Source organism: Tenrec ecaudatus, chromosome 9 (assembly GCF_050624435.1).
Source record: "Tenrec ecaudatus isolate mTenEca1 chromosome 9, mTenEca1.hap1, whole genome shotgun sequence".
In the NCBI taxonomy this organism is placed as follows: Eukaryota; Metazoa; Chordata; class Mammalia; order Afrosoricida; family Tenrecidae; genus Tenrec; species Tenrec ecaudatus.
Window position 1 is genome coordinate 122119227 of NC_134538.1, and position 18161 is coordinate 122137387.

General features: G+C 42.9%; 1 protein-coding gene across 1 annotated transcript in view; it reads right to left on the reverse strand.

Moving 5' to 3' along the window:
* The window catches only part of FBXL13 (F-box and leucine rich repeat protein 13), a 245272-nt gene that overhangs the window by 1765 nt on the left and 225346 nt on the right, over nt 1-18161 (reverse strand). Inside the window, exon 19 of the mRNA XM_075557360.1 lies at nt 11332-11466. Coding sequence (XP_075413475.1) covers nt 11332-11466 — 135 coding nt within the window. The remainder of the gene's footprint in view (nt 1-11331; nt 11467-18161) is intronic.

An 18161-nucleotide genomic window follows, 5' to 3' on the forward strand; every position in this document is an offset into this window, starting at 1 on the left:
CGAAGACAGACCACATGCTGGGGCATAAGGTGAATCTACATAAATTCAAGCACATTGATATCACACAGACCTCTCTGACCACTGTGCTATAAGGCTGGGAATCAACAAAAAGAAGATGAAAACAAAAACAAACTATTGGAGGATGAATAACTACTGCAAAAGGAGTGCATACTGGCACAGATCAGAGATGAAGTTAGGAAATTTCTAGAAACCAACGAGAATAAGAACATGTTGTACCAACACCAATTCCTGTTTAAGACACGTGAGAAGATAGGAATGGAAGGAATATTCCTCAAGACAATATAAGTTATATATGAAAAACCAACAGCCAACATGGTAGTCAATGGAGAAAAGACTAACACAATCCCACTGAAAAAGGGGACCAGGATGCCACTCTTATTTAATATTGTGCTGGAGGTTTTAGCTAACAGCATAATGGAAAGAAAAGACATCAAAGGTATTTGTCTGGGGAAGGAAAAGGTAAAACTATCGTTATTTGCAGATGATATGATTTTATAAATGGAAAATCCCAAAAGCTCCACAAGGGGAGTACTGGAAGCAATAGAGGAGTTTGGCAGAGTGGCAGGATGCAAGATCAACATACAGAAGTCTATTGGACTGTTATACAAATAGGATAAGACCACAAAAGAGGAGATAAAAAAGGTGGTACCCTTAACAATACCCAAACACAAATTGAAATATCTAGGGATATACCTGACTAAAAGAACAAAATATCTATATGGAAAAAACTACAGAACACTATTACAAGAAACCAAGAGTTATCTCAACAAATGGAATACACAGGCTATCAGAAACAGGGAAGGGCCCACTAGGATGATGCAATACTGCTGCAGCCACTCCTCTGCAAAGAGAAGGCTCCTAGAGAGGGAACCTAGAGCTACGGTCCCAGGTGTGAATGGAGACCTGGTCTATTCTAGGCAACTGGAGACCAAAGACTGTCTTGCTCACCCCTGACATTCCCAGTCTCGGTTTTCACCATTGTGACTGACTGTGGACCACACTGCATTCATCTGTGTCCATACTGCTAGGGCCTCTGCTTCCCCTCCCAGCACTCTCTGCGAAGTGGGTTCTTGGCCTCAGAGAGCACAGTCAACAAAATTCCAGCAGCTGGAGTTGGGATGCTCCTTTTTGCAGAACATTCCGGAGCAGCTGAGGTGTCTACTGAGACATTTTCAATTCAATGCACACCAATTTCTCAAATACAGAAAAACACCTATTTAAACGGATGTGATTCCAATTGATAGTGACCCTGCAGGACTGGCTGCAACTGCTGACCTTGAGGTTGGCAGCTCAACACAGGAGCCATTAGGGCTCCTCTAGTGATAAAGATGTGAATTTAAAAAAAAAAACGGCAAATTCCAAGATGAGGTTTCAAAGTTTAGTATATGAGCCTTCCGAAATCAGACAAATGACTTTATAAATTAAAAAGTTGACAAATGGGGTATACTGAAGATAAAACACCTGTGTACATCAAAATAATTCACCAAGAGAGTAATAAGAGAGTTCACGGACTGAGAAAACATCTTTAGCAAAGACACATCAGACAAAGGCCTGGTTATTAAAATCTACAATACTCTGCTAGCTTCCAAAAGGAAAAAAACTAATTGCCCACTTGAGGGCAAAGGACCTGAACAGAAGTTTCACAGGGGCAGAAATCCGAATGGCCAACAAACATATGAGAAAATGTTCCCGATCTTTAGCCATAAGAGAAATGCAAATTAAAACAACAATGAGGTACCACCCTAACACCTTCAAAGGTACTCCCAATTAAAAAACTCAGAACGCAACAAGTGTTAGAGGGGCTGTTGGGAGACAGGTATTCTCATCCACTGCTGGTGGACCTGTAAATATGTACAGCCACTATGGAGATCGATCTGACGATATCTAAAACATATGGCAATCGAGTTACCATACAACCCAGAAATCCCCCTACTGGGCATATACCCAGAAGAGGCAAGAAACAAACCAAGGACAGACATCTGTGCTCCAATGTTCATTGTGACACAGTTCACAATTGCAAGGAGTTGGAAACAGTCCAAATTTCCATCAACTGACGAGTGGATTAAAAAGCTGTGGTACATACATACAATGGAGCACTACACATTGCTAAAATGTAGTGATGAACTCATGAAGCACAGTGCTGCATGAGAAGAACTGGAGGAAATCATGCTAAGCACAGGAAGCCAAGCACAAAAGGACATGTACAACATGAGTCTGCTGAGGTAAGCTTGAAAAAATGCAAAAGGGACATAGGGAAAAAGCTACTGTATACAAATATTCCTGGGGTGAGGACCAGGTAGCATGGCAGGGACCAGACCGAATACAGGGATCCATATGGTAGCCAACTAAAAAGGAGGTGGGGGAAGGGACCTAATAATAATAATAAAGAAATGGGTAGCAGGGGCACAGGTACTAACTCACCCAAGGGGAGGCTTTCGTTTATATCTCCACAGGGAAAGAGAGACCAGACTTCAACCCAGTGCTCCAAGATGTGAATGCAACATGCCGGCGTGGAGGAGGGAACAAGTGAAGAGTTCTGAGGGGCTGGCCCCAATCCCAACTACTACATGGACACCTGTCCCTCACCCCAGAAGAATTTATTTCAAAGGACAGCATTGAATATGCAGCTCCGGGAGTGGGACATATCTGATCGGAACATACGGGTGCAGATGAAGGGGTAGTAGGAGAGAGTGGAGTACATCCTGGCCCACCAAACCTTGAGGACAATGTTTCCGATTAGAGGAGCCAGCCCACAGAGAGGGCCACATGGCCGGCCCCACTATGAGACACAATGTCCCTCACTGATCCATAGCCCTACAGGAGAAAACACTAGAGACACAGTATGGGAACTGCACCCATTCTGATCCCGCCACACCAAGGCAAAACACTAAGGGGGTGCAACAGAACAGCAAGGGAATGGAGCGGCGAGGTCCCTAGGGAATGCCAAAGGTGAACTTTGGGGCCAGTGCTTGGTGCCCCAACAGATTGGACTGGAAAAACTCCTAAAGGCCAACAAACGATCCTTGAACTAATTACAAGCTTTTCTTTCTTGTTTTGTTGTCATTGGTTTGTTGTTGTTTTGTTGAATTTTGTTGCTTGCTTTTGCTCTGTTCTGTTTTTGTGCATGTTATTATCTCCGTCTAAATAAGATAGTCTGGATGAACAATCTGGAGGAGAAAACAACAGGACCAACAGTTCCAGGGGACATGGGAGATGGGGAGGTGTGGGGAAAGGTAGTGGTGTTAACAAACCCAGGGACAAGGGAACAAGAAGTAATCCAAATCGGTGATGAGGAGGGTGTGGGAGGCCTGGTAGAGCGTGATCAAGGGTAATGTAACCAAGAGGAATTACTGAAACCCAAATGAAGACGGAGCATGATAGTGGAACAAGAGTACAGTCAAAGGAAATAGAGGAAAGAGCTAGAAGGCAAAGGGCATTTATAGAGGTCTAAATAAAGGCATGTACATATGCAAATATATCTATGAGGATGGAGAAATAGATCTATGTGCATATATTTATAGGTTTAGTATTAAGTGCTTCCTCAATGCAAGAATACTTTCTTCTATTAAATTGGCATTCTATGATGTTCATCTTCCTGATGCAAGCACTGAAGACAATGGGTGCATAAGCAAATGTGGTGAAGAAAGCTGATGGTGCCCAGATATCAGAAGATACAGTGTCTGGGTCTTAAAGGCTTGAAGGTAAACAAGCGGCCATCTAGCTCAGAGGCAACAAAGCCCACATGGAAGAAGCACACCGCCTATATGATCACGATGTGCCGAAGGGATCAGTTATCAGGCATCAAAGAACAAAAAATCATAACATTGTGTGCTCACCTCCATGATATGATCGCTGAAGACAAATAGGTGCATAAGCAATGTGGCGAAGAAAGCTGATGGTGCCCAGCTATTAAAAGATATAGCGTCTGGGGTGCTTGAAGGTAAACAAATAGCCATCTTGCTCAGAAGCAATAAAGCCCACATGGAAGAAGCACACCAGCCAGTGCGATCACGAGGTGTCAAAGGGATCAGGAATCAGGCATCATCAGCACAAAAAGTTTTGTCGTCGTGAATGAGGGGGGAGTGCGAAGAGGAGACCCAAAGCCCCTTTGTAGGCCACTGGATGTCCCCTTACAGAAGGGTCTCACAGAGGAGACAAGCCAGTCAGGGTGCGATGTAACAACGATGAAATATACAACTTTCCTCTAGTTCCTAAATGCTTCCTCGCCCCCCACTATCATAATCCCAATTCTACCTTACAAATCTGGCTAGACCAGAGGATGTACACTGGTACAGATACAAAGGGAATCCAGGGAAACACAGGGAATCCAGGGCAGATGATCCCTTCAGGACCAGTAGTGTGAGTGGTGATACTGGGAGAGTGGAGGGAGGGAGGGTTGGAAAGGGGAAACCAATTACAATGATCTACATGTGACCGCCTCTCTGGGGGACGGACAATAGAAATGTGGGTGAAGGGAGATGTTGGACAAGGCAAGATATGACAAAATAATAATTTATAAATTATTAAGAGTTCATGAGGGAGAGGGGAGCGTGGGAGGGAGGTGAAAAAATGAGCTGATGCCAGGGCTTAGGTAGAGGGCAAATGTTTTGAGAATGATGAGGGCCATGAATGTAAAAATGTGCTTTACACAGTTGATTTATGTATGGATTGTGATAAGAGTTGTATTAGCTCCTGATAAAATGATTTAAAAAAAAAGATTGTTGTGAGAAGGGTCACAAGGAAGGGACAAGCCAGCCAGGGTGCAGTATAGAACCGATGACATACACAACATTCCTCTATTTCTTTAATGCTTCCTCCCACCCTCTATCCCATTATCATGACCCTAGTTCTATCTTACAAATCTGTTCAGACCAGAGGATGTACACTGGTACATATAAGCACCCTTGATGCACAGAATCCAGGACAGATAAACCCCTCAGTACCAATTATGAGAGTAGCTATACCATGAGGGTAGGGGGAAAGTAGGGGGAGAAAGAGTGAAACCATCGCAGTGATCAACATGCAACCCCTCCCTCGCACTCCCACTAGAGGGAAGAACAACAGAAATGTGGGGTGAAGGGAGACAGTGGACGGTGTGAAACATGAAAATCAAAGTAATTTATAAATTATCAAGGGTTCATGAGGGTGGGAGGGAGGGGACTAAAGAGGAGCTGATAGCAAAGGTTCAAGTAGAAAGAAAATGTTTGGGAGATGATGTTTTTAGTTATCAACTTTTATAACAGTCTTGGTAGCTCTGTAGATTAGGTATTGGCCTACATAGGGTCAGAATTGACTCGATTGCGCTAAGCTTGGTTTTAACTTTGTATTGACTTTTATAACTTAAACAGATGTTAGTAGGGAAATGATTACATTACCAAAAACCAACCCAACAGTTGATTCTGACTCCTAGAGCCCCTTTAGAGTAGAGGAGAACTGCTCCCTAGCGTTTCTGGGGCTGAAGTCATTGTAGGAGGAGATAGTCTCACCTTTCTTCTGCAGAGCGTCTGGCAGATTCGAACTGCTGACCTTTTAGTTCATAGTCCAATGCATAACCCACTACACCAGCATGATAATGAAACAGCATAACTTGTATTGTAATAGGAAGATCCCGCTTTTTGAAACTGGATGCTTATAATGTTTAATATGCATACCTGCCATCTCACAGTGATCCTCTAGGGCAGAGTAGATCTGTCCCTGTGGGTTTCCAAGACGAACTCATCTTTCCAGGAGCGGCTGCTGGTATTGAACTGCTGACCTGTGGTCACTGCCACCAGGTCATAACCTCGCATGCCACCAGGGCTCCCCTTACTCTCCCTCTGTGAAATCCCTAATTTGTGAGTGTGTCTCACCGGGCCTGGCCCTGCTCAGGGAACACAGGGCCGGCCTTTTGAAGTTATAATTGAACTAAGAATTGCTGCAGAATCAACCAGATGACTGTTTTCAAAAGAATTGTTTTCCAAACAGATTTTAACTTTAAAAAAAACAAAGATGACATGAGGCTTGCTGTAATTTTTACCATAAATTTGAGAGACTTGTTCAGGAAAACAAAACAAAATAAACCTTCCTCTTGAAATGTTGCCAGACCATGCTCAGGACTAAGGCTTAACATGCTAACATTGCAACTTGTCTTCAAAATATGTTCAGACATTCTTGCTATATCATGTGCTTCTCTGAGGATCTGATGTGACCAGAGGGAAAAAAAGATGAGGAAAGATGGTCTCAGAATTATAGATGAAGGGAAGGACAACAAGGCGATTGAAAAGTCCAGGGGGTGGGGGTGGTGGAGCTCAGGGTGCTAGATTTTATTTTCTAAGCCAAAACCCAAACCCACTGTTATACAGTCAATCTGACCCATCACAATCAAAGGGGACAGCTGAAAAGGAGCCCGGCATTTCCTGCAGATGGAAACTAAAGATATCTAATGACTGAGGTGATGTTCTTGGGATATATGGACTTGGAATAGAGATGACCAGATACATTTTCTTTTTTAATATATTAAAAATAATAATTTTATTGGGGGCTCTTAGAGCTCTTACCACAATCCATACAGACATCCATTGTGTCAAGAACATTTGTACATGTTGTCATCATTTTCAAAACATTTACTTTCTACTTGAGCCCTTGATATCAGCTCCTCATACGACTCCCACCTACTCAACCCTCCCTCCCACATGAACCCTTGAGAATTTATTTTTGATATTTTAACCCTTTCCTAGGGGGATAGACAACAGAAAAGTGGGTGAAGGGAGACAGTGGTCAGTGTAAGACATGGGGAATATTTTATAGACTGGATACATTTTTTTATCATTTTATTAGGGGCTCATACAACTCTTATCGCAATTCATACATACATCAATTGTGTAAAGCACATTTGTACATTCATTGTCCTCATCATTCTCAAAACATTTGCTCTCCACTTAAGCCGCTGGCATCAGCTCCTCATTTTTCCCCTCCCTCCCCACTCCTCCCTCTCTCATGAACTCTTGATAATTTATAAATTATTATTTTGTCATATCTTGCCCTGTCAAATGTCTCCCTTCACCCACTTTTCTGCTGTCCATCCCCCAGGGAGGAGGTCACATGTAGATCCTCGTAATCGGTTCCCTCTTTCCAACCCACTCTCCCTCTACCCTCCCAGTATTTATTGCCACTCACACCACTGGTCCTAAAGGGATCATCCACCTTGGATCCCCTGTTTCTCCAGTTCTTACCTGTACCAGTGTACATCCTCTGGTCTAGCCAGATTTGCAAGGTAGAATTGATATCGTGATAGTGCGAGGGGTGGGGGGAAGGAAGCATTTAGGAACTAGAGGAAAGTTGTATGTTTCATCATTGCTGCATTGCACCCTGACTGGCTTGTCTCCTCTGCGAGACCCTTCTGTAAGGGGACATCCAGTGGCCTACAAAGGGGCTTTGGGTCTCCACTCCGCACTCCCCCCCTCATTCACAATATGATTTTTTGTGCAGATTATGCCTGATACATGATCCCTTCGACACCTCGTGATCACACAGGCTGGTGTGCTTCTTCCATGTTGGCTTTGTTGCTTCTGAGATAGATGGCCGCTTGTTTACCTTCAAGCCTTTAAGACCCCAGACACTATATCTTTTGATATCTGGGCACCATCAGCTTTCTTCACCACATTTGCTTATGCACCCATTGTCTTCAGCGATCGTATTGGGGAGGATGAGCACACATTGTTATGATGTTTAGTTCTTTGATGCCTGATAACTCCCAGACATATAGCCCTGATCTCCGTACCAGTGGTCAAGAGATTGTCCTGTTTTCAACACAGCTAGCCTTGAGTCTTGACTAATATTTTGGCATATTACTTTGAATAAAGTTATTTTATATTTTAAAAATATTACAACGTTAGCAAACAAAAGAAGAAAAAGTAGCAAAAATGGTAAAAAAAAAACAACCAAAACCAAAAAAGTGATTTATCACCATACTGTAACCACTGTTAATATTCCAGTGTTCAATGTAAGATGAGGTAAAATAATAATTTATAAACTACTAAGGGTTCATGAGGGAGGGGGAGCGGGGAGGGAGGGGGAGGGAAAAAGGCAAATGAACTGATTCCAGGAACCCAAGTGGAAGGCGAATTTTGAGAATGACGAGTGCAACGACTGTGTAAGGGTGCTTTACTCGATGTATGTATGGATTGTGATAAGAGTGCTATGAGCCCCAATAAAATGATTTATATATATGTATATGTATTCCAAAGTCTTTTTAGTGGGTCTTGCCGATCTCCCTACCCCCCTACTGCTAATGAACAGAAATGCAAACATAGTACTTAATGTAACATTGCATCGTGATTTGGGTGTTAACTAATGCATTCTCAGCGTCGTCATGCAGCTACCTCATCTTCTCATGCAACGCATCTTTGTTCAGCCTTTTCCAGTGGATGCTGTTGTTCGGTGCTGTCTAGGCAGCTCCAACTCCAGTGGACCCTATATATCTGCACAGGAGAAGACTCTGCGGGGTCTTCACCATTGCAGCAGCTTCACCATTGTTATACTTGTTGTAGCCACTGGGTGAATCCACCTCCTTGAGGACTTCTCTTTTGGCTATGACCCTCTACCAGGATCCTTTCCTGGGCCTGGTTTCTCCTGATCACATGTCAAGAGTCTGTGAGATGAAATCGGACCATGTTTGCTTCTAAGAGGCATTCTGGCTATATTTCTTCCAAGACAGATTTGTTTGTTCTTCTGATAATCCATGGTACTTTCAATATCTGTCACACCATAAGTGAAACACATGGATTCTTTTGCGGTCTTCCTTATTCATTGCCCAGCGTGCATATGAAAGTGCTTGAAGATATCATGTCTTGGGACAGGCACATCTTACCCTCCAAATGCTATCTCTGCATTTTAACATTGAAAGAGGTCTCGTGTTGCAGACTTGCCCAGTGTAAGACATTGTTTGATGTCTTGACTTGCTTCCATGAGCATTGACTGTGGACCCAAGTACATGGAAATCTGTAGCAACTCTATAATCTTTTTTTTGTTTGTTGTGATAGTATCCATTGGTCCAGCTGTGAGAATTTTGGTTTTCTTTACATTGATTTGAAGCAGAAGTATGAAGAACTACTCCGGATCAGGAGTGGGAGAAGGCTGTTCACACCCAGTGCAATTCAGATGACACACCTTGACTGCTGAAAGCAGAGACCCTGAAGCACTTGCTGATGAAAATCAGAGACTGCAGTCCTCAGTGTGGATTGCAACTCCATGTGAAGAATACAAAACCCTTGCACATGGACCAGTAGACAGCATCTTATCATTAGGCATAGGTACTACATACAATGTTGCGATGTGTGACTGGCTGATGGTCTCTTGCTCACCCTATGCTTTACCAACCTGGTGTCTCTTTCCAGGAATTGGTGCCTCCTGAGAGCATGTACCAAGTAAGCAAGACAAAGCACTCCCTTTTAAGGAAGTTGTACTTCTTTCAGACAGATTTGTTCTTTCTTCTGGGAGTCTATGAGCATGTATGTCCAGTATGCTTCAGCAACACCAAAATTCAAATTCTTTGGCCTTATTAATTGCCCAGCTTTCATATACCTATGTGGTGAGGGAGGCATTAGGTCAGGCTCACCTTTCATCCAAGGGATATCCTTGCTTTTGAACCCTTTAAAGAGGTCCTTAGCAGCGGAGTTGTTCAGTGCAATACACGTTGTTTTCATTTCTTCCTTGTTGTTTCCATGAGCTTTGATTGTCGATTCATCTCTTCTCCCAGTTCCAGATGTATGTTCCGCTGCCAAGGCCTTGAAGGTTTTGGAGATTTGGTGTATATCCGATTATGATTCAGCTTTCTCTGTTGTTGCTTACAAGTCAAAGCTGGCTTTGCACTACTGCCCTAGTTCACCTGTTTTCAAGCCTCTCAAATTTTGTGCTCTTGTCTCATCACCTACATGGCCCTCACCCCACCGCTATAGTTTTGTTAGAGCTCCAGAGGGCACAGGATGACATGTGTGTATTCAATCTGCCTTGTTAATCCTGAATGTGGAATCTGTGTTTCTTGACTTCGAGATATACCGCTTTGGTTGTTAACTAAAAAGAAAGTAGGTTAAAGTATATTTTTAGAATGTATGATTCTATTTTTAAAATGCAAGACAAAACAAAAGCCTGTAATTACTTATAATCTTCTTTAATGTTGGTGGGGGGGATCTGTAAAAAATGCTAACAAGGATTCTGTTTGGATGTTGAGATTACAGCAGTGGTTACACATTGGGCTGCTAACCACAAGGTCAGCAGTTCTTAACTGGCAGCCACTCTGTGGAAGAAAAATGAGCCTTTTCCTCCCATAAAGCGTTACAGTCTGGAAAACCCACAGGGGCGGTTCTGCCCTGTCCTGCAGGGTCGCTGTGAGTCAGAGTTGACCTGCTGGCAGTGAGAGTTGATGTTATTGCTTTTCTAAGGAGCTCTGCCGGCTCAGTGGACTGTGCATTGGGCTGCTGACAACGATGTCACCAGTTTGAACCCATCAGGCCCTCCTCAAGCGAAAGATGAAGGTTGTGCTGCTGTAAGGATTCATAGCTTCACAAACCCACGGGCAATTCTACTCCGTCCCAAAAGATCACTGTGGGTTGTAATCAATGTGATGGCAGTGAGGTATTTGTTTGTTTCGTTTTTATACTTTTCTATACTGTCTGAATTTTTTATAATGGATATGTATTTTTATAAGTAGATATCATGAAAATGAAAAAATATTATTATCTTTTCAATGTCATTGGGATTTTATTTTACTGGGAAAACTTAGGGAATTCCATAGGGAATTACAGGGGACTTTTCTTTGATATTCCGTCTACTCTTTGACCCAGATTCAATCAAATTACATGTTCACTTGTTTTAGATATGCAAATTATTTGTGTCTAGTAGAAAATCTAACTCCAGTTATGGTTTTATTGCCTTGTAGGGCATCCACCAATTTTGGATCTAACCTCAGAATCATATTCTGACACTCTTACTTCAATGTCTATAATCTTTCATTCCTTCTCATGTTCTATCAGCTGGCTTTACAATTCTGCTGGTGGTCTCGTTATTTAATTAAAGAAATATTTGGCACATGCTTATTTTAAATTTGCATGAGAGTTAGGTTGTAAAGTATTTGAAAGTTGATTTCATTGATACACATGAAATCATAAAGTTATTCCCAATTTGGAGAAAAGAGGTGAAACATAGGGATGCCTAAGACATGGCAAAGGAAAAAAAATCTACGTGAAGTGTATCCTCTAGCTTCAGCCGTGACTGGGTCGACCGGCGGCGGCAAGCACTCTGTTTGGCTGTTGGAGCTCTGACTCCTTCACGTACCTTTGGACACCCAGCAACGCTGACAGACGTGATGCTCATACAGTAAATGGCTACTGCTCTGATAGTCTCATCTGACAGCTGGGGACAGAAAGAGACATCCAGGTGTTCCAAGATCAGTGAGCCTTTGCAGAATGTCTGCAAGAAACCCAACGCCAAAGGTTAGTTTCCTTTCCCTTGAATGCTCATGCCATCTAGGACCGTCTTACCTAGAGCAATCGACCTAGCACGCACCTCAAGCCCTGAAATATAGAAGTGCTTTACCTAGTTACCAAAATCACGCCCCCGCCCCAAAAAACCAACCTAAAAACCATTATATCAAAACTCTTTGCAACAAAAGGTATTCGTACATCAGCTAAAGAGTCTAGAAATATTCAAATTCTTTCTTTATTAAAAAATACTTTTACTGGAGGCTCTTACAGCTCTTATCACCATCCATCCACTCATCCATTGTGTCAAGCACATTAAAAAAATCATTTTATTGGGGGTTTGTGCAACTCCCATCACAATCCATCCATCCATCCATTGTGCCAAGCACATTTGTACACCTGTTGCCATCATCATTCTCCAAAAACCCTCTTCCCACTTGAGCCCTTGGCATCAGCTCCTCATCTTTTCCCCTCCCTCCCTGCCCCACCCTCCCCTTCGAACCCTTGACAATCTATAAATTATTATTTTGTCATATCTTACACTGTCTGATGTCTCCCTTTACCCACTTTCTTTTGTCCATCCTCCAAGCAGAGGGTTATATATAGATCATTGTGATTGGTTCCCCCTTTTTACCCCACATTCCCCTTACCCTCCTGGTATTGCTACTCTCATTATTGGTCCCGAGGGGTTTATCTGTCCTGGACTCCCTGTGTTTCCAGCTTCCATCCGTGCCAGTGTCCATCCTCTGGTCTAGGTGTCAGGTACATTTGTACATATATTGCCATCATCATTTTCAAAGCATTTTCTTTCTACTTGTGCCCTTGATATTAGCTCCTCATTTTTTCCCTCCCTCACCCGCCCTTTCTCCTTCATGAACCCTTGGTAAATTATAGATTATTATTTTCATATCTTATATCATCCACTGTCTCCCTTCACCCACTTTTCTGTTGTTCGTTCCCCTGGGAGAGGGTTATATGTTGATCCTTGTGATTGATTCCCCTTTTCTACCCCTACCTTGCCCCTACCCTCCTGGTATCTCTATTCTTATTATTTGTACTAGATTCCCTGTGTTGTGGGCTCTTATCTGTAACAGTGTACATGTTCTGGTCTAGTCAGATCTGTAAGGTAAAATTGAGGTCATGATAGTGGCGGGGGACGAAACATTAAAGAACTAGAGCAAAGTTGTATGTTTCATTGGTGCTATACTGCACCCTGACTGAGATGTCCAATTGTCTACAGATGGACTTTGGGTCTCCACTCCACGCCCCCCTTGCCCTCATTCACATTGGCGTGGTTCTGTTCTGGGTCTTAGATGCCTCATATCTGATACCTGATCCCATTGACACCTCATGATCACACAGGCTTTCCAATTCTTTCTTAATAAGGTTTGTATGTCCTGAAGTTAGTTCCCATGAAATGTATCTCATACTGTCAATATTTTTTAGAATTATATTCAGCAACTTGAATGAAGGAAAAATATACCAGGAGGTTAACATTTAGATGAAAGAGAGCTCAGTGTTGGCAGTATAACATGATGATGGTAAGAGAAATCTTTGAAAACCAGATCGACTTGAGTTTGAATTGTCTTCCACCATTTATTGGCTCTGACACCTTAGCAAGTGACTTTATGGTTCCCAGCCTGTTTCCTCTGCTTTAAATCAGGCGAAATGTCTACCCTCCCGTGATGTTCTGAAATGTCTCATTGTTCATTTTGAGTTTCTAAGGCTGGAAATGTTCTAGAAATCATTGGAAAATCTTCCCTCAGCTTCAGTGGTTCTTAATTTTCATTTTCGTTCATTTCCAGGACTGAGGAATAAAAGTAGTCCAGAAGAAGTAACTGTCAGAATATTACAATCCAGTAATTATTAAAAAAGGAAAGAGAAAAAAATCCACAAAAGTAAAGCTACTATTAATTTTAAAAATACAAGGGCAAATAAAAAATTATTGCTACTGGGGTTCCAGATTAAACATGAATCGATTCTAACCAAAACATGTTTCAACATGTCTCTGCACGGAGTGCACAGCCACTGACAAGCTCTCTCAGTGATAGATTTAGCTTGGTCTTATGGGTGCCTTCAAGTAAAAGGTCCAATGAACACATTGGTTTCCAAGGGCAGCTGCTGAACCAGTTCAGTTCAAGGAGGGGTCCGCTCAGCTGTTTGGGGAGCTGCCAAAGGGATAATCTTGATAAATTCTATTAAAGGATACAGGATGATCGCAGGGATTTATCATAAGAAAATTGAAAACTGAATGGGCAAGAAGACCAGGCACGTTGTGCTGAGGAAAATGTTCCCATCACGACAATGGCACCGATTTGTCCTTTGGGGTCGCAAGGGCTGGCCTAGCAGCCTTTCGTCGGGAAACCTTGTCCTTTCCCCCGCAGAGTGCAGAATCCTCCAGGGGAAGGGTAGAAAGCTGGAAACACAGCCTTTGGAAGTACATTAGACCCCAAAGGGGAAGCAATAGCTGTAAAATTTGATGTTTTGTCTAGTAAAGGTTTCTCTACATTTGTAGCAATATTTTTAACTTACTCTTGTATTTTGATAAACAAGAGTAGACATCAAGAAAATAAAAGAAATCTGTTCAATAATACAAGCATTCTCATGATGTAAAGAGTTGGATCACATTGTTTTTCTTTCTTTCCTTAAAGAATGAATAGAGTTCTAAGCAGAAAGCACAGAGAATTAAAAGAAAGAAAGATGATTTAACTGATAATAATAATTTATTAAAAGATAGAGCAAGTTCTAAATGGAGACTAAAGGCTTTTAGCGTCTAAAATTATTTTAATGTCCTGAATGACTTGGAGCAGTTCTGTTTTAATCTGTTTAAAACGCTCTCGCATCCTTTAGTGGTTATGCTTGGGCTGGGATCCTTGAGGTCAGCAGTTCCACACCACCAGCCAGTCCCAGGGCGGAAGATGAGAATTTCTACTCCTGTGAAGAGTGAGAATCTCAGAAACACACAAAGCCAGTTCTGCTCTGTCCTATAGGGTCGCTATGAGTCAACACTGACTCAATGGCAGTGCATTTGCTTTGGGGGTGGGGGGACATTCTTCGGTTCTGTTGAAGTGGTTATTATGAGTGTGAGCTGACTTGATGGTACTTAACCCTCTTTGATTCTGAATTGTCTCAACCTTACACTAAAGAATAACTGAACATTTTAAAGCCAAGGATAAGCTCACAGTAATATTCAAATCTGTGGGACACTGGAGGTGTAAAGATGGACTCCAGACTCTGATAAACAGGGCTTTGAACAGTTTGGCCATAACTGAAGCTGCTCCGGGGGCTGCCTTCCTGGAGTGGGCATCAGGGCCTGTTTTCTGGTCCAACCCAAATGTGCAGGAGATGGGCTCCCACACAAGAGTCATTCATTCACTGTGTACTTGTTTCCATCAGCCAGGACTGAAAGGTCTCAAACTGCTTTGAAGACCCGATGCTCAGGAAATCAGTGGCAAGATGCAAGCACTAATGTTGGGACTTTTCCTCTCTTCTGATTTACATCGTCCTTGAGAGACATGTAATTCATATTAAGTACTTGAGCCTGCAAGCATGTTTCAACGTCATCATTCAAGAAATCCACTCCCCAGCCTACAGATAAGTTTATCATACGCTCTCTAGCTCCAGTGCTGCAGAATCATGACCCCTGTGTCAATGCTGCCGGCTTTCTTTTCTTGGAAAATGTTAGACCAAGCATCTTCCAAGCCAGAATATTTTACACTGAAGTGAAGGGAAAGATGTGAGAGCCAGTTTGGCTCCCGGCCCATCTCTTGGCTAATTTTGCTATGGGTTTATTATATTCTCGAAGAAAATTTCCAAATCTCTTAGTGAGTTAAATCATTTCTTACTTGTGTCTCCTGAGCTGAGTCACTGTGTGGGGATTTAATGACTACATTCCTAAATCGGGTATGTAGAGGAGACTGAGTTTCTCTCACATTTGCTGTCCAATCCTGTGCGTCTGCCAGAACCCTGATTTAGACCACCTTGACAGGTGGCAGCACCCACCCTCCAAAAAGCTCCCCTCCTGGTGTGTACTCATGACACCATCTCTGGACCATTTGCCTCATTAGGTCCTAATTAAGTCTACCGCAAAGTTGTTGGGTTGTTTTTTTCCCTTGACAGCTGATAATTCTGGGAAAATATTGTGCTGTCAAGAATCATTTTCTGTAAAGATGACTATTTTTAGCTGTTTCAAGGCTGAAAAACAACTTTAAGTTACAAGCTGAGTAACTCCAGTTTGGTGTCTATCTCCATGAGGTCTAGAGCTCCAACCCATCAAAGGTGGTCTTGAACCCAATAGACAGAAGATAAGTATGGAATCCTGGGAATTCCAGGCCTTGCTGTCCCAGCTAAATTTTTCAGAGGCTGAGCTTGTCCAGCCTGGTAAGATGCTGTTCTGCACCCCATCCTCCACGCGTGAGAAGCCAGACTGAGCACAGCTTAGCAAAGACCCGATCTCAGCGGAGCAAGTGACTTTTAAATATGAAGCTGACTATAAAAAGGAGAAGAGCAAGCCCAAGGTCCCACACAAATCTGTCCAAAGGCTCCTTGCACTGAATGTTGACTTCAGGCAGCTAAACTGTGGCTTATTCCATGAAGTTTCCCTAATTTGCCTCCCAACAGAAACATCTCTGTGGCATCCTGAGGCAGAGGCCAGGTCCAATTCATCTTTGTGTCCCAGATGCCTGGTGTGCATAACGTCCCAAGGAAATGGGGAGTGCTTCTTAGCACTGGAGCAAAGAGAAGGGACTCCCGTAAACGGCTCTGGCACTATGAAGTCCAGCTCTTCCTCGTCCTCTCTACAGTAGTTGTTCAGAGACAGTGTACGGAGATGGTTAAGAACAAAGGGCCTGGGAGCCCACTGGTCTGAACCCAAATCTGGATACTTAGAAGCTCTGTATCTCTGGATAAATAACCCAATATGTCTGCCTCCATCATCCCTTAATAGAGTTGTTGAGAATGAATGAAGAGCTTGCCAGAAGAATGAACAAATTGGTCTTGAGTGAAATGTACTAAGAATGCTCCTTAGAAGCAAGAAGGGCACAACTTCATCTCATACTTTGGACAAGTTATCCAGAGGGGCAGTGTGTGGAGCAAGGCATCGTGCCTGCAGAGGGTCAGTGTACAGGAGGAAGAGCCGCAAAGAGATGGCTCGACACAACAGCTGCAACCATGGTAAGAGTGGAGCAGGTGCAGGGAGTGCTCCCTTATGTGATGACACAAAGGCTGCTATGACTCAGGACTGACTCAATGGGAGCTAACAACATGATTGGCTTTTGTAAAAAAAAAATCATAAAAATATTGGGCATGCACTTCCAATAAAGGTTTGTCAATGTCCTGTTAAATTATGTAGCCACACAAATGTTCTAATATATTGTACATTATAAAACATGTCAAAACCAAATGTATGAGGTAAAAATAAACAGAAATTATCATATTTTCTTCTCACGCTGAAACAGATTGACTCTCCCCATTGTGTTGCTCTGAGTCGAGTCAGGAATCATTAGCGGCTGTTCCCTTCCATTTGGGGACATAATGGAATAAGAGATCATTGAACCAAAGGACCTGGAATCTGCAGCTGGGTCTCTGTGACCTCGAGCAACTCATTTGACCCGGTTTCATCTCTAAAAGGACAATAAAAAAGAACTGTCCACCGGTCTCACAAACTTACTGGAATCTAGAAAGGAAATCTGTGCTCTAGAAGTACTTGCCAAACATAACACCCTATCCAAACTCTGGCTTTTTTCTCTCAGCAAAAGACCAAGAGAGATTAACCCTTAATCTGCTGCTTGAAGACCTGAGAACACTACCTTCAAGGTGACGAGGGTGTTGGATGAGAAAATACTGTGTATGGGATTTCGATGGAAGATGATAGGGTGATTAGAAAGCGCAGGTTTATGAGCACAGGGGAAATGTAGCCCTTGGTGCTGAGGTGAAATTACTTGGTATGGATCTTCTAGCCGTAGTCTCTGTAGCTCCTCCCAAATGACTGGGTAGGAGCCAGCAAATAGGCTCTATCAGACTAACATGAAGGGATTAGCCCAGGGGGAAGAACAACAGAAACCATGGGGGAAGAGAGACAGCAGCCAATGTGAGAGATGAAAATAATCATAATTTATCATTTATCAAGGGGTCACGAGGGGAGGGGGAGGAGGTAAAAAGAGGAGCTGATCCCAAGGGCTCAATAGAAAGTAAATGTCTAGAAAAGAATGATGGCAATCTATGTACAAATATGCTTGATACAATTGATGTATGGATTGATGTATGGATTGTTATAAGAGCTGTAAGAGCCCCCAATAAAATGATCTTTTCATAAAACGACAGAAATCACAGAAGAAAAATGAAGGGATTGGGCTATTTTGCCATTTTGCTGGGTATAAAGTAAGCCATCCAGAATCAAAGTGAGAGAATCCCATGACTGACGGGAGGAGGATCCCTGCCGGGGGTGCACAGAGGCGGCGGCCATGGTGACCACAGAGACCATGCTACAGAGCACAGGCTCCTGGCCCAGGAATGAGTAAAGTTGAGGGCCTTTGAGCAGGAAGTTAATTTGGAGAGTGGAGTGCCCTGTAAACATTGATCAGCACCAGGGGAACTTGGTAACATATGCCAGAGCGAGGCAGAGGACAAGGGGCCAGGTGGCTTCCTGCAGGGCTGAGAAGGGGTGTTACCACAGACCAAAGGCCT